The sequence below is a fragment of the Triticum aestivum genome, chromosome 5D (genome assembly GCF_018294505.1).
Source record: "Triticum aestivum cultivar Chinese Spring chromosome 5D, IWGSC CS RefSeq v2.1, whole genome shotgun sequence".
Lineage (NCBI taxonomy): Eukaryota > Viridiplantae > Streptophyta > Magnoliopsida > Poales > Poaceae > Triticum > Triticum aestivum.
In genome coordinates, this window is record NC_057808.1 from 295,519,658 (window position 1) to 295,530,984 (window position 11,327).

At 42.3% G+C, this 11,327-nt stretch overlaps 1 protein-coding gene across 1 annotated transcript; it reads right to left on the reverse strand.

Annotated features, from left to right (window-relative positions):
• Positions 1–5,650: 5,650 nt before the first annotated feature.
• On the reverse strand, positions 5,651–9,461 carry LOC123124710 (clavaminate synthase-like protein At3g21360). Its single transcript, XM_044545282.1, has 3 exons — positions 8,868–9,461; positions 8,502–8,755; positions 5,651–6,287 (listed from the first exon to the last, which is right to left on the reverse strand). Exons 1-3 carry the CDS (start codon positions 9,390–9,392, stop codon positions 5,942–5,944), a joined length of 1,125 nt encoding a protein of 374 aa, XP_044401217.1. The 5' UTR covers positions 9,393–9,461; the 3' UTR covers positions 5,651–5,941.
• Positions 9,462–11,327: the final 1,866 nt, after the last annotated feature.

Consider the following 11,327-nt stretch of genomic DNA (forward strand, 5'->3'; position numbering starts at 1 on the left):
GGAGTTGTTGAAGAAGCTGCCCTGCTTCCTTGTGTCCTACCCTCCTCTGTGTTGCTAGACTGCATATAAGAATTGTAGCAAGTTAATACATTCAAGTGTTAGAAAACAAAATGATGTGTATCTGTGATGCTTGTACAAACCTGATGCTTGTTCTTTCTCATTGCTAAGCCTGGTTTTAGAGTCTGTTCGCACGACGTTATCTGTGACCTACAAGCTGGCAGTTGCTGCATGTAATTGAAGCCATCCTAGATGTATCTTTGGGTGCTGGTGGCTCAAACTGGCTCCTTCTCCTCTTGGTTTGCTTCTTCCTTGGCTTATCCTTGAACACTGGAGGTTCTATGTCTCTGGTATTGGTCTTGGGCCACAGATCTTGTCCTGGTACATGGTATATGATGGGGTTGTATGCTGCCAGATACATTGGCTTTTTGAAAAAGTCATGTACAAAGTCTTCAGGCCTCAGTTTGGCTTTGGTGATAGCTGATACTGCATGATTGCATGGGACAGCAGTCATGTCCCATTTCCTGCACCCACATGTCCTATGCTGCAGGTTAACTGAATAAGTTCTCTCATTGCTTGTCACTTGGTAGATATTTGGCCCAGCCATCAATGCTTGACAGTTCCTAGAATTTTTCTTTGCTTCTTCAAGCAACTCAGCATATGTTGGGCATATATCCCACTTGGCTACCTCTGTCTTAGTCCTATTGCCATTGAACCTAACCATCAACTTTGTCCTGATTCCATCTATCATGCTCTTTATTGGTTTGCCCCTCACATCTAATATCATCTTGTTAAAGACCTCACTAATATTGTTGACAACTAGGTCAGTTTTGCAATTGAAGTCCATTGCAAATCTAGCCCAAGCAGCTCTAGGAACTTTGTTAAGCCAAGCCCAAGCAGCCTTGCACTCATTTTTAAGAGCATCCATTGCAGCAAGATGGTCATGTTCAGTATAAGAGTAACTAGCTTTATCCATGTAGTTCTTTAATTCTGACCCCCTAAAACCAGCAGTCTGAAAGTTTTGATAGATGTGTCTAAGGCAGAATCTATGTGGGCAGTTGGGGAATACATTGTTTGCAGCTTTAAGAAGGCCCTGTTTGGAGAAATCACCATAATCACAACTAAGCAATGTATATGACCAACAACTAATTAAGCAATTGTGTACTATGCAATTGTGAACTATGGAATTATGAACTAAGCAATGTATACTATAAAATACAACTAAATAATGGGAATTACCTTCTCTCTATCAGAGATTATGGTGTAATAACCAAATCTCCCTGATTCTCCACCAATTGTTATCTTCAGTTCAGACAGAAACCAAGTCCAACTTTTTGTGTCTTCTTTGTCCACAACTGCAAAAGCAATGGGATATACTCCCTCTGTAAACTAATCTAAGAGTGTTTAGATCACTATTTTAGTGTCCTAAACGCTCTTATATTTGTTTACGGAGGGAGTATGTTATTATTCCCATCCCTTCCTGTGGCAGGCAGGATTTGTTAGCCAGTAGACAGCTTGACGAAGCATTCATCCACACCTGCAATGGCACACAACACAAGTCAGAAACAAGGCATTCAAACAAGGCAAACTAAACAAAGTAAAGTAATCACCTATGAATGGTCTACATCCATTCAGAAATCCTTCCTTGCAAGCATTCAAACAGATGAACAGGCCATGGAACCTTGGATTTTTGCTTGGATGCTCCTTCAAGAACTTAGTAGTGACAATGCACCTACTACCTGGATTTGTGTCCAAGACAGCCTACAAATAATCCCTGATCCTGGTATACTGACCCCTCTGATCTCCTTGACCATCTCAACTGCTTTGTTCTTAGCCCTATAGGCCATATGAGTGCTGATCTCAACTCCATACTTGCTCTTCAGATTTTGCATTATTGTAGTTATTGATGTGTTCAAGTCTGTTCTTATTGCTTCTAACACCTGATGTGTGACCCACTTGGTAGTCACCTTGGTGCTCTCTACTACAGCTGGACATGTGTGCAAAAAATTTGCCTTTCTAATGCAAAATGTTCTCTCATTTGCCAACACAGAAGCTGCAATGAAAAAAGGGCAATCTTCATATCTGCAAATAGCTATGATTCTGTCATTGCAGTTCCTATGAAACTGATAGTTTCTGTTTTGAGCTATGTGGAATGTGAGAAGTGCCCTTCTAAATTGGTAAACACTTTCAAAACAAATCTTCTTTACAAACTGCATCTCTGGGCTCTCTCTATCCTCAGCATACCAGATTCTTGGTTTGGGTTTTTTGGCCCTACTCTTATTGCCAAGCACAAAAGCTAGGGGTACTACCCCATCATCCTCCTCCTCCTTCAAATCACCAGGATTTGGATCCTCATCAGATAATGGCACCCAAACATCCTCAAATTTTTGCTCCAAACTTGCATGTGATCTAATAGTTGGCCCCTTTCTTACTTTCAACTTCTTCCTCTTTTCCCCTTGTGGTACCACCTCCTCTTCAATTTCCTCATCCTCTCCATGCTCCTCATCCTCTCCATGTTCCTCATGCACTACCTCTTCTTCTAGCTCATAAGGTTCTTCAACATCAGTGTCACCTTCAAAGTGTAAAAATGGGTCTTGTCTCTGCCTCCTCATCTCAGCCATCCTAGCCATGAAATCCTCATCTTGCTCCAAGTCAGAGTCATCTTCAGTTAGTAAAACAGGAAGTTTTCTTTTAACTGCCTCCACCCTCTCAACACTCTTCTTATGCTTCTTATACCTCTGTATTTTATTCCTCCTCTTAAGCTCCATAGTTCTTTCCAACTCCTCTTGCTCCAAATCAACATCTCCTGCATTTCCTTGATCCATATCTTGTGCCTCCTGCTCATCAACTTGTGCAACTCTCCTTGTTTTTTTGGATGGTGACCTATACACCACACCTTCCTCACTGACCTCATACACAGTCCTCTCTCCAACACTGCCTATAGGGACCTGCTGCTCACAAACATGACCTATGTTTAAATCTCCAGGTCTGGGCTCACTACCCCTAACTACTGTCAAATTAAGTATGGTCTGATCTTTGTTGGCAATGTGGTCTAGCATCTCATCAACCTTGTCATCATCACAGATCTCTTCCAAACCAGCTACTCCCAAGCCAGCATCCCTAACAAAGTACATGTAGTCATCCTCTCCATAGCCTGCTGTCTCTGTTAGTGCTATTAGATTCAGAAATGTTATGTCTGAAACACACATGGTCCTTTCCAAATTGTCCCTGTCATGAAAGTGGAGCCTAACTTCCCACACATCATCACACAAACTACAAAGCAAAGAAGCTACACATTAATTTCTATGCATACATTTCTAATAATTAAAATCAGTAACAAACTGAAGTATATACAGTGCACAAATAAATATTACAAATTACTAGGTGAAACTGATACATATTCAGTTAACTGAAATCTTTTGAACACTAAAAAAAATCAGTTAAGTTCATACATACAGTTTCAATGGACTGACTACACTATATACAGTGCATATTCAGTTAGCTGAAATATTACAAATGAGAAAATTCAGTTAACTATTCAGTGCATATTCAGTTAAATATTACAAATGAGAAAATTCAGTTAACTGACTACACTATACACTATATACAGTGCATATTCAGTTAACTATTGACACTAAACAATATTCAGTCAACTGAAAACCTTTTGTACACTGAGAAAATTCAGTTAACTTCATACACTGAAGCAAATTCATCTAACTGATAGGATACATATCAGAGGTTAGACTACAAACAATAATGACCTACAGTTCATTCAAATCGAAGCCTAACTATTAAACTATGAGAAATTGAACCCTAACCCTAGAATCCACAGTAAAAGAGGGGGAGAACTTACTCAACGCCACCAAATGCAGAAGCCCATTGATGGCTACCCGTCGGAGTAGCTTGCACAGCACGGGCAAGAGCGCCGGCAGTGCGGTACTCAAGCGACGGCAATGGCGCTCTCCTCTTCGGGGCCCAACTAGGGTTTGAGCTGCCGCACACCTCCTCCACTTCGATCGATTCGCCGCCGGGAAGCAACCCTCCGCTGCAGCCTCCATCCACTCCTCCGTCGGGGGCATCCACTCCCCCGCCGTCGTCAGGGCTCGCCGTCGCCATGGAGCACGAGGAGAAAGAGAGACATAGGAGAGTAGAGTGGTGAAAGGGGGGGATGAAGTGGATAAGGGACCCGTGCTGTTTTGACCGAGACGGCGCGTCCGTTGCCACTGTAGCACCGTCAGACGGCGTGAGCTCGTGGGCGTTACGCCACGTCCTCAAAATCGGGCCCCACCTGTCATAATAGTGCTTAAAATGCCCCAACAGACGGTTAGGTGTTTTCTGCAAATGATTAGGCGCGAAATCAGTGTTTTCTGCAACAAAAATGTAGAAGAGTCTTTTCTGCAACCCTAGGCTTCAATGTGGTGGTTTTTTTGCAATTCACTCCTTTAGTTGTTGATTTGGGCATTCAAACTTGATGATTGTTTTGAATTGCAAAAGTTTGGTGGATGACATTCATAGCGGTACTGGTGGAAGATCACAAGAGAGGTCATGGTGAGTTAGAATAGTTTAGAAGAACAGTGAGCCACGTGTGGCTGTCTGAGCTCCATGATCATGCAACTTATAAACTTGTATTTTTTACTAATAAAACTGAGCATGTTTCCTAAAAAATATCCAAGGTGTTGCACATTGTCTATGAGCGCTCCAGATGCTGATATACATAGCTCATTTGGGCATATGCAGTGGTGCTATTTTAGGAGTGTCATGTATGATAAATGCTAAGATGGATGAAAGAGAAAACAGAAAAAATAATTGCCATCTCTTAATTTAGAGATGATCTCTTAACAATAAACCTCTCACCATATTTTTAGGAATATCTAGTTACTTGAGACAAGCAATTATACATCATAATTTTTTGTCATCTCTAAATTACATGGCGGTATTAAGATAAGATTGTTTTTATCAACCACTTTGTGTGCCCTTAGCTCTCGCATCTAGTGCTAGCGAAGTGGGCCACGGACCAAGTGTGGGAAAAGGATAGTAACATTGCCCCTTTTTTTGTTGGGCTTTTTTTTTTGTCCGAAGTCTCATCCCGACTTGTGGGGAAATCATGGTCTCCATCATCTTTTCCTCACTAGAACAATGCTTTAATAATAATGATCATCATATTTTTATTTACTTACAACTCGATAAAACTGAAACAAGTAAGCCCATCCATGGAGATTTTTCTTCCGATTTTACTATATGTCTACTTGGTTGTCTCCTGATTTTTTTGTCTCTCTTTTTTCTATTTTTTGTGGATGAGTTTTTTGCCCCTTTTTTTGTATATTTTTTCAATTTACTATTTTCCTTTCCTATTTTTTCATTTCTTCTTATTTTTGTTTCTTTCCTTTTGATTCTTTCTTTTTTGTTCATCGTGTATTAAAAATATTCTTGTGTATTAAGAAAATATGTATTAAAAATACGTCATCATGTATTCACAAATATTTGGCGTGTAATGAATATTCGATTTCTTTAATCCGGTTCATGACAGCGGATGGCACAGATCAAGGTACCCGCGGCCAATGACAACAATCGGATGAGGTTGACAACATCTATATGAGTATATGTGTGCGATTAATTGAGAAAATTCTAGCCAAGCGCAACATAGACTTGCGGAACAGTGAAATTTGTGCTTCATGATGAGTTCAAGCTCTTCTTCATCTGAAATGACTATTCTTGTCGATGTGATCTAGTCCTAGGTGGCGTGAGCCGTGAGGGTTCAACGAGGGGGAGCTCCGATGTGTGGGAAAGGTTCAACTGCGCTTTTACATGGGGCGAGATACTAGACGCGACCCAGTTAAATCGTGTTGTACTGATTCGAATGCCATACGCTGATAAGCTATTGGATGCGCCACATGGCAGATGTGGGAGTGTTCTGATCAATAAATAAAAAGAACTCATCGGTGCGTCACTTGCAAGTTGCGACGAGAACCCGCCTAGGCGGCAGCGACGGCCGCCGGCCGTGTAGCGTGGCGAGGTTGTCGAGGATGAGGATGTCGCCCTTGCGCCAACGGAACTGGATGCTCTCCTCCTCGATGATCTCCTCGCACCGTTGCACGAAGCTCGCCGGGATCTCGGCCCCGTCGGCCACCGTGGCCGAGCTCAGTTCCTTGCCGTGCATCCCGACCAACGTGTTGAACCACATCCTCCGTCCCTTGCGCCCTGGGAAGACGCGGGTCAGCGTGCGTGGACCCAGGATCGTCTTCACGCCACCGTCCTCAAGCCACTCCACGCCCATTCCTAGTGCCTTTGCCCTGCAAACATCCCAAACCACTTATTATTATGCTTTTTTTTTGCAGAGGCTTGCTATTGCTCTTTGAGAACATATACAACCGGAAATTGCTTTTGAAGGCCAAGCTTCATGGAGGCCTCTAAATGCAAAAGTAAAATTCATGAAAATTCATATTTTTACATTTCAAAAAATTCTGAAAAACAAATACATGGATAGATGAAAGCATAGCGCACAAGTGTGTAAATTTTCAGGACGAAATACATTGAAAAAATCTGGGGCATTTTAACACATAATACTATTCATCCTCTTAGATCATAAATTTGTCTTTTTTTTTTGTACAGGTTGCATTTCAACGTATTTCATCCTGAAAATTTACACACATAGGCCTCACATCCTTGTTTACTTGTACATTTTTTTTTGTAACCAAAATTTTTGAATTTTGATTTTTTTTTTCAAAAAATCAGCCTCCTTGGAGGCCGAGAGCAAAAACGCGGTTCTCATATACAACAACATACTTAGTTTTTTACTCTTTTTGTGCTATGAATTTAGTTTTGTTTACTTGTGTAGAAGTGTGGATATCCATTTCTCAACGAAGCACAAAATTTGATGATATTGCTACTATTATATTAGGTGATTTTCTATATTTAAGCTTGTGCCTTTTTAAAAATCTTAATCACTCTTTTAAGCTTTCAAACCAATATTTAACTTTTTTTATCACCACTCCTACTTCATATGTAGAATCTGATTTTTGCTGAAGCTGCACACTTTTGGAGTACAAGGTTAGGCTCTATTTATGTGCAGTTTTAGGTGACTAGGGTTTATCAAATACTTGGAAGACTTAGAATTCGGAAAAGCGAAATCTTCATTATACAATTTTTAAACCATATATGTGTGGCAAAAACTCGCAATATTGCACTTATCCTTCAGTTTATTTGTAAGATAATGAATTCCCCATGTACTCTTTGCTCACTTGAGATATCTTCATGTCTAATTGTTTGGGCTTCAGAAATGTTTATTAACTATGCATGGTTTGTTGAATCAAGTGAAGTAAATCTAGAAGATTTGTAGGTCCAAATATAATTTTATTTCTATCTTATGCAAGTGCCACTCAAATGCGCACACTGGCTCTGCCCCTGGTCTTTCCTTTAGCCAGAGCAGCGAGATTGGTGACTTGGTATATGAATAGCTTGGGTGGGTTGCCAAGGAGGTATTTTTCTAGCATGGACGATACGCTAGGTTCCCCATCAGTGCTTCTCCACCTCTCTCTATTGATTCAGACTATCTTTCATTGTGGTGTGGTGTCCTGGATGTATTTGATTGTATGTAGAACCGAGGTTAAACTATCGTGTGTGCGGTTGTATCGGCTTAGTGTGATGAAGAAAAGATGCATTATCAAAAAGAACTCATGGATAGCCTCACAATAAATAAGCATGTGAATCTATAGGATTTCTCACCATGCATGCACCCGCTAATCATTGGAGTGGCAAAACAATTAGGTAAAGAAACAATTGTAGTCCTTATGTCCATGTATACAAGGCACTTAATCTTTTCATAACCAATTTTTAATTTTTTTACAAAAAATAGTAACAAATTACAATACCTAATAGATACATTATGAAAATTTATGTCATGATAGTCTAGTGGTACTGCTTTAGTAGTGTAAATGTTAATATTTTTCTATAAACATAGTCAAACATAAAACAATAGTAGGCGGCTTTGTATAAGGAGAGAGTACTTCAGAAAAATTATAGTATTACCATACTTAAAAACTTATATAACTAAATCGTGCTAGGAAGATCGTGTAGTTAAATATAAACACAAAAATGTACTATGCAATCCGAAATTCAAAAAAAAAAGGTAGAACACACCTCCAAATTATTGAAAACGATGGAGATATATTTATAACATATGAAGCGCATGCAAGATTGCTCTTTTGAAATATGTCTGCCTTTTAAATGTTATATTTCCAATTTCCAATTTTTGGATATTTTTATCAAAAATTAAAATAACTAATTCTAAAAGATGAGCAAAATTACAAGTTTTGTAAATTAAAAGGTATTGCTATTTTTTAGGCGACTGAAAAATAACTATTTCTACTAGTATTTGATCTCTCGCTGAGATTCAAGATTCTGAGAAGATCTTTATCGAGCGGCTATGACCTTCTGAAACTCGTAAACAGAGGAAAAACAAAGGCAAATCGTTGTAGCTAGCAAGCCAGCAAGCTGACGTGTATTACCTCGTCTCTGCTTCAGACTTGTCTGACGTGCCGAAAGCGTCCTCCCATCCCCTCCCTCTCATGGACCCGGTGTTGTTGTTGCTCGGCGCCGTGAACGTGTACCGGAGCCCCTTGGCGTCCAGCTCCTCCACCATCTCCGGGAACTCCTCCAGCGCCCGCTCCGTCACCCGGAAGCTCGGCACGAACGGCGTCTCTCCGCCCTCCGGCGGCGGCACCTCACAGAACAGTATCACCTTCGCCGGGAACTCCTTGATCTGCACATCAATTGATCCAAACAAAACCCAGGCATGGATAGTCACTTCACAAGGCCGGCATGCTGTACTGTCGCAGATCATGGCATGGCACGGGATGTATGTGTGGGCTCACCAGCACCATCTCATGGTGGAAGTAGACGCTCTGCTCGAGGGGCCCCTCGTTGGCGGTCCAGATTCGGCCGTGAACGTGGGTGCGCGGCGCGGGGCCGACGTACCGGATGTCCGGCCACCCAAGCGCCTCCACGACGGCGTCGAACTCCGCCGCGTCGCGGACATCGAAGCCCCGCAGCAGAACGGCGCTGTTGGTCACCACCTTGTCCTCCAGCCATTCTCTCTTGGCCCTCACAGCGGCCACGAGCGCCTCGTACCCAGTGCCGCCGTCTTCGCCAGCGCCTTCCCTTGCCGGGCCCAGGACCAGTGGCATCTGCTCGCCGTCGATGGTCTTCTGCCCTTCGCACCCGCCGACGACGAAGGAATCGCCGAGCTGCGACGTAGCCAGATCGCTGGCGGCGAACATTGCGTTGTTGATGCCGACCTTGGCTTCCAGCAGTTGCCTGTTGGCCATCAGGGCTGCCACGAGAGCTTCGTAGTCGCCGGCGCCGCTGCCACCTCCGTCTTGTTCTGAGGTGGCTTCCATGTGGTTCCTTACAAAATTACAGTTCTGCAACTCTGCCTCTCTGTTGGAAAATACTACTAGTAACTTGGGATGACCAGAAGATTGCCTCTCGTAGTTTTAAACTGGGAACTTCAACGGGAAATGCTGGTTTATAAAGCCGTCATGGTCGACAAGGCTGTACGGTAGTTCCTCGAGTTTCAAAGGTGACGTACGTACGTACTTCAACTTATTAGTAATCCCTTCAAACGAAAAATACTAAGTGCATCGAGGATTAAACAAAGGTAGTTGTCCTTGTCGTTGTACTAAAAGCGACTGGTTTGTTGGCTTCATGTGTGCTGCAGAAGAGGCTCTGCGGTGGACATTTGTCACCTCTAGTTCGAGTAAATGGACATTACACGCGGTTTGATTCTGGAACCACCTAAAAACCATAACTTAATTTTTCAGTGAAGGAGCCTAGGCCCTGTTTTTGACATGACACGGTCAATTTTGCAGGCACCAAAGGATATTAAAATCGCTATCATTGGCTTGAAAGAAGGACAATTGGATACAGTCCAAAGCAAAGGTTCCGGTAAAACCTAGAGAATGCTGCCCCAAGATTCCCTTTAGGTCCTACTCAGGTAGAGATTGGTATTAGCTATTTGGTTCTACCTTGGCAAATACAAAATCAGATTTGGCGTGCTACCGTGTCATCATAGCTTAATTGGGGGATATAACTCGGGTGCCGTCCGGATGCCACGTGCACCTTCTAGTGCAAATGCAACTGTATTTGGAGCAAGATGGCTCGTTTGGATCTACTCTGGATTTTGCACGTGATGACATGTGGTGGCTCCGGGGATGGATATGAGCGGACGCGGCTTGCATGATCCCTCCGCGTACTCCCATCTGTGCTTCCCCAACGGGCATTGGGGATGAAAACGCGAGGCAAACCGTTGGATGTAAAACTAGCACGCACGGCGTGGGAGCAAGCGAGCCGCATTCGGATATGGGCATATGGCCACACTTCTGAATCACTCGTTTCAATCTACTCGGGATTTAGGAGGCGATGACATTTGATGGATGCTGGGATGAATATGGCTCAAACCTCCGGGCCAAAATGGCCTCCCAACACACTTTATCTATTTTAGGGATGTCTAGGGCGCATCTAGATCATTAGATGTGCACTAGCTAGGGGTTTTTTGTCTTGTCGCTTATGTACTCGCACGTCCGATTAAGCCTTTGTCTCAATAATTGGGCTAGGCATTTTTAACTTGTGTGAAAACCCCTACGAAAATTAACATCTCCTCCCGAGAAATGGACCATCGTAACATGATGTTTTAGTTTTTTGGTGGCACAAAAAGAAAAAAAAGGACTACAAAGTCGATGCGGCCCAAGCAAACCTCATAAAACCGCCTACAACGCGATAACAACAAGCGCCGAGCAACACAATACGATGAAAAATGGCCCACATAGCACATCGGCGACAATGCGCACACGAGGCCACCCCGAGCATGCCCCACTGCTCAAAACCCTAATCTTGGAGGAAAAGACCAAACGGTTCAGGGATTAGTGTGATCTAAGTAATTCTCATCTTGATGTCGGACCTCGTGGCGAGATCCGTAAATATCCTAGAACATAAACATCCTCAACATTGACTAATGGAGTTACAGTACCTTGATTCTGAAATGCGGTTGGTATGTTGTTATTGTCATCGATGCCATGAGGAATAGATTTGGTCATGTCACATCGATCTAGATGTGGTTTACCGAACCTGTCTGTTTTTCAGCTTGTTTAGTTACATTCATTTTCGGTGTAGATGTATGTGTCTTCAGAACAGGACATAATTGAGAAGTTACACCATCCATTCTAGTATACAAGGCTATATAGATTTTTCTAAAGTCAATCTATGTTATGCTTATATATATATATATATATATATATATATATATATATATATATATATATATATATATATATTAG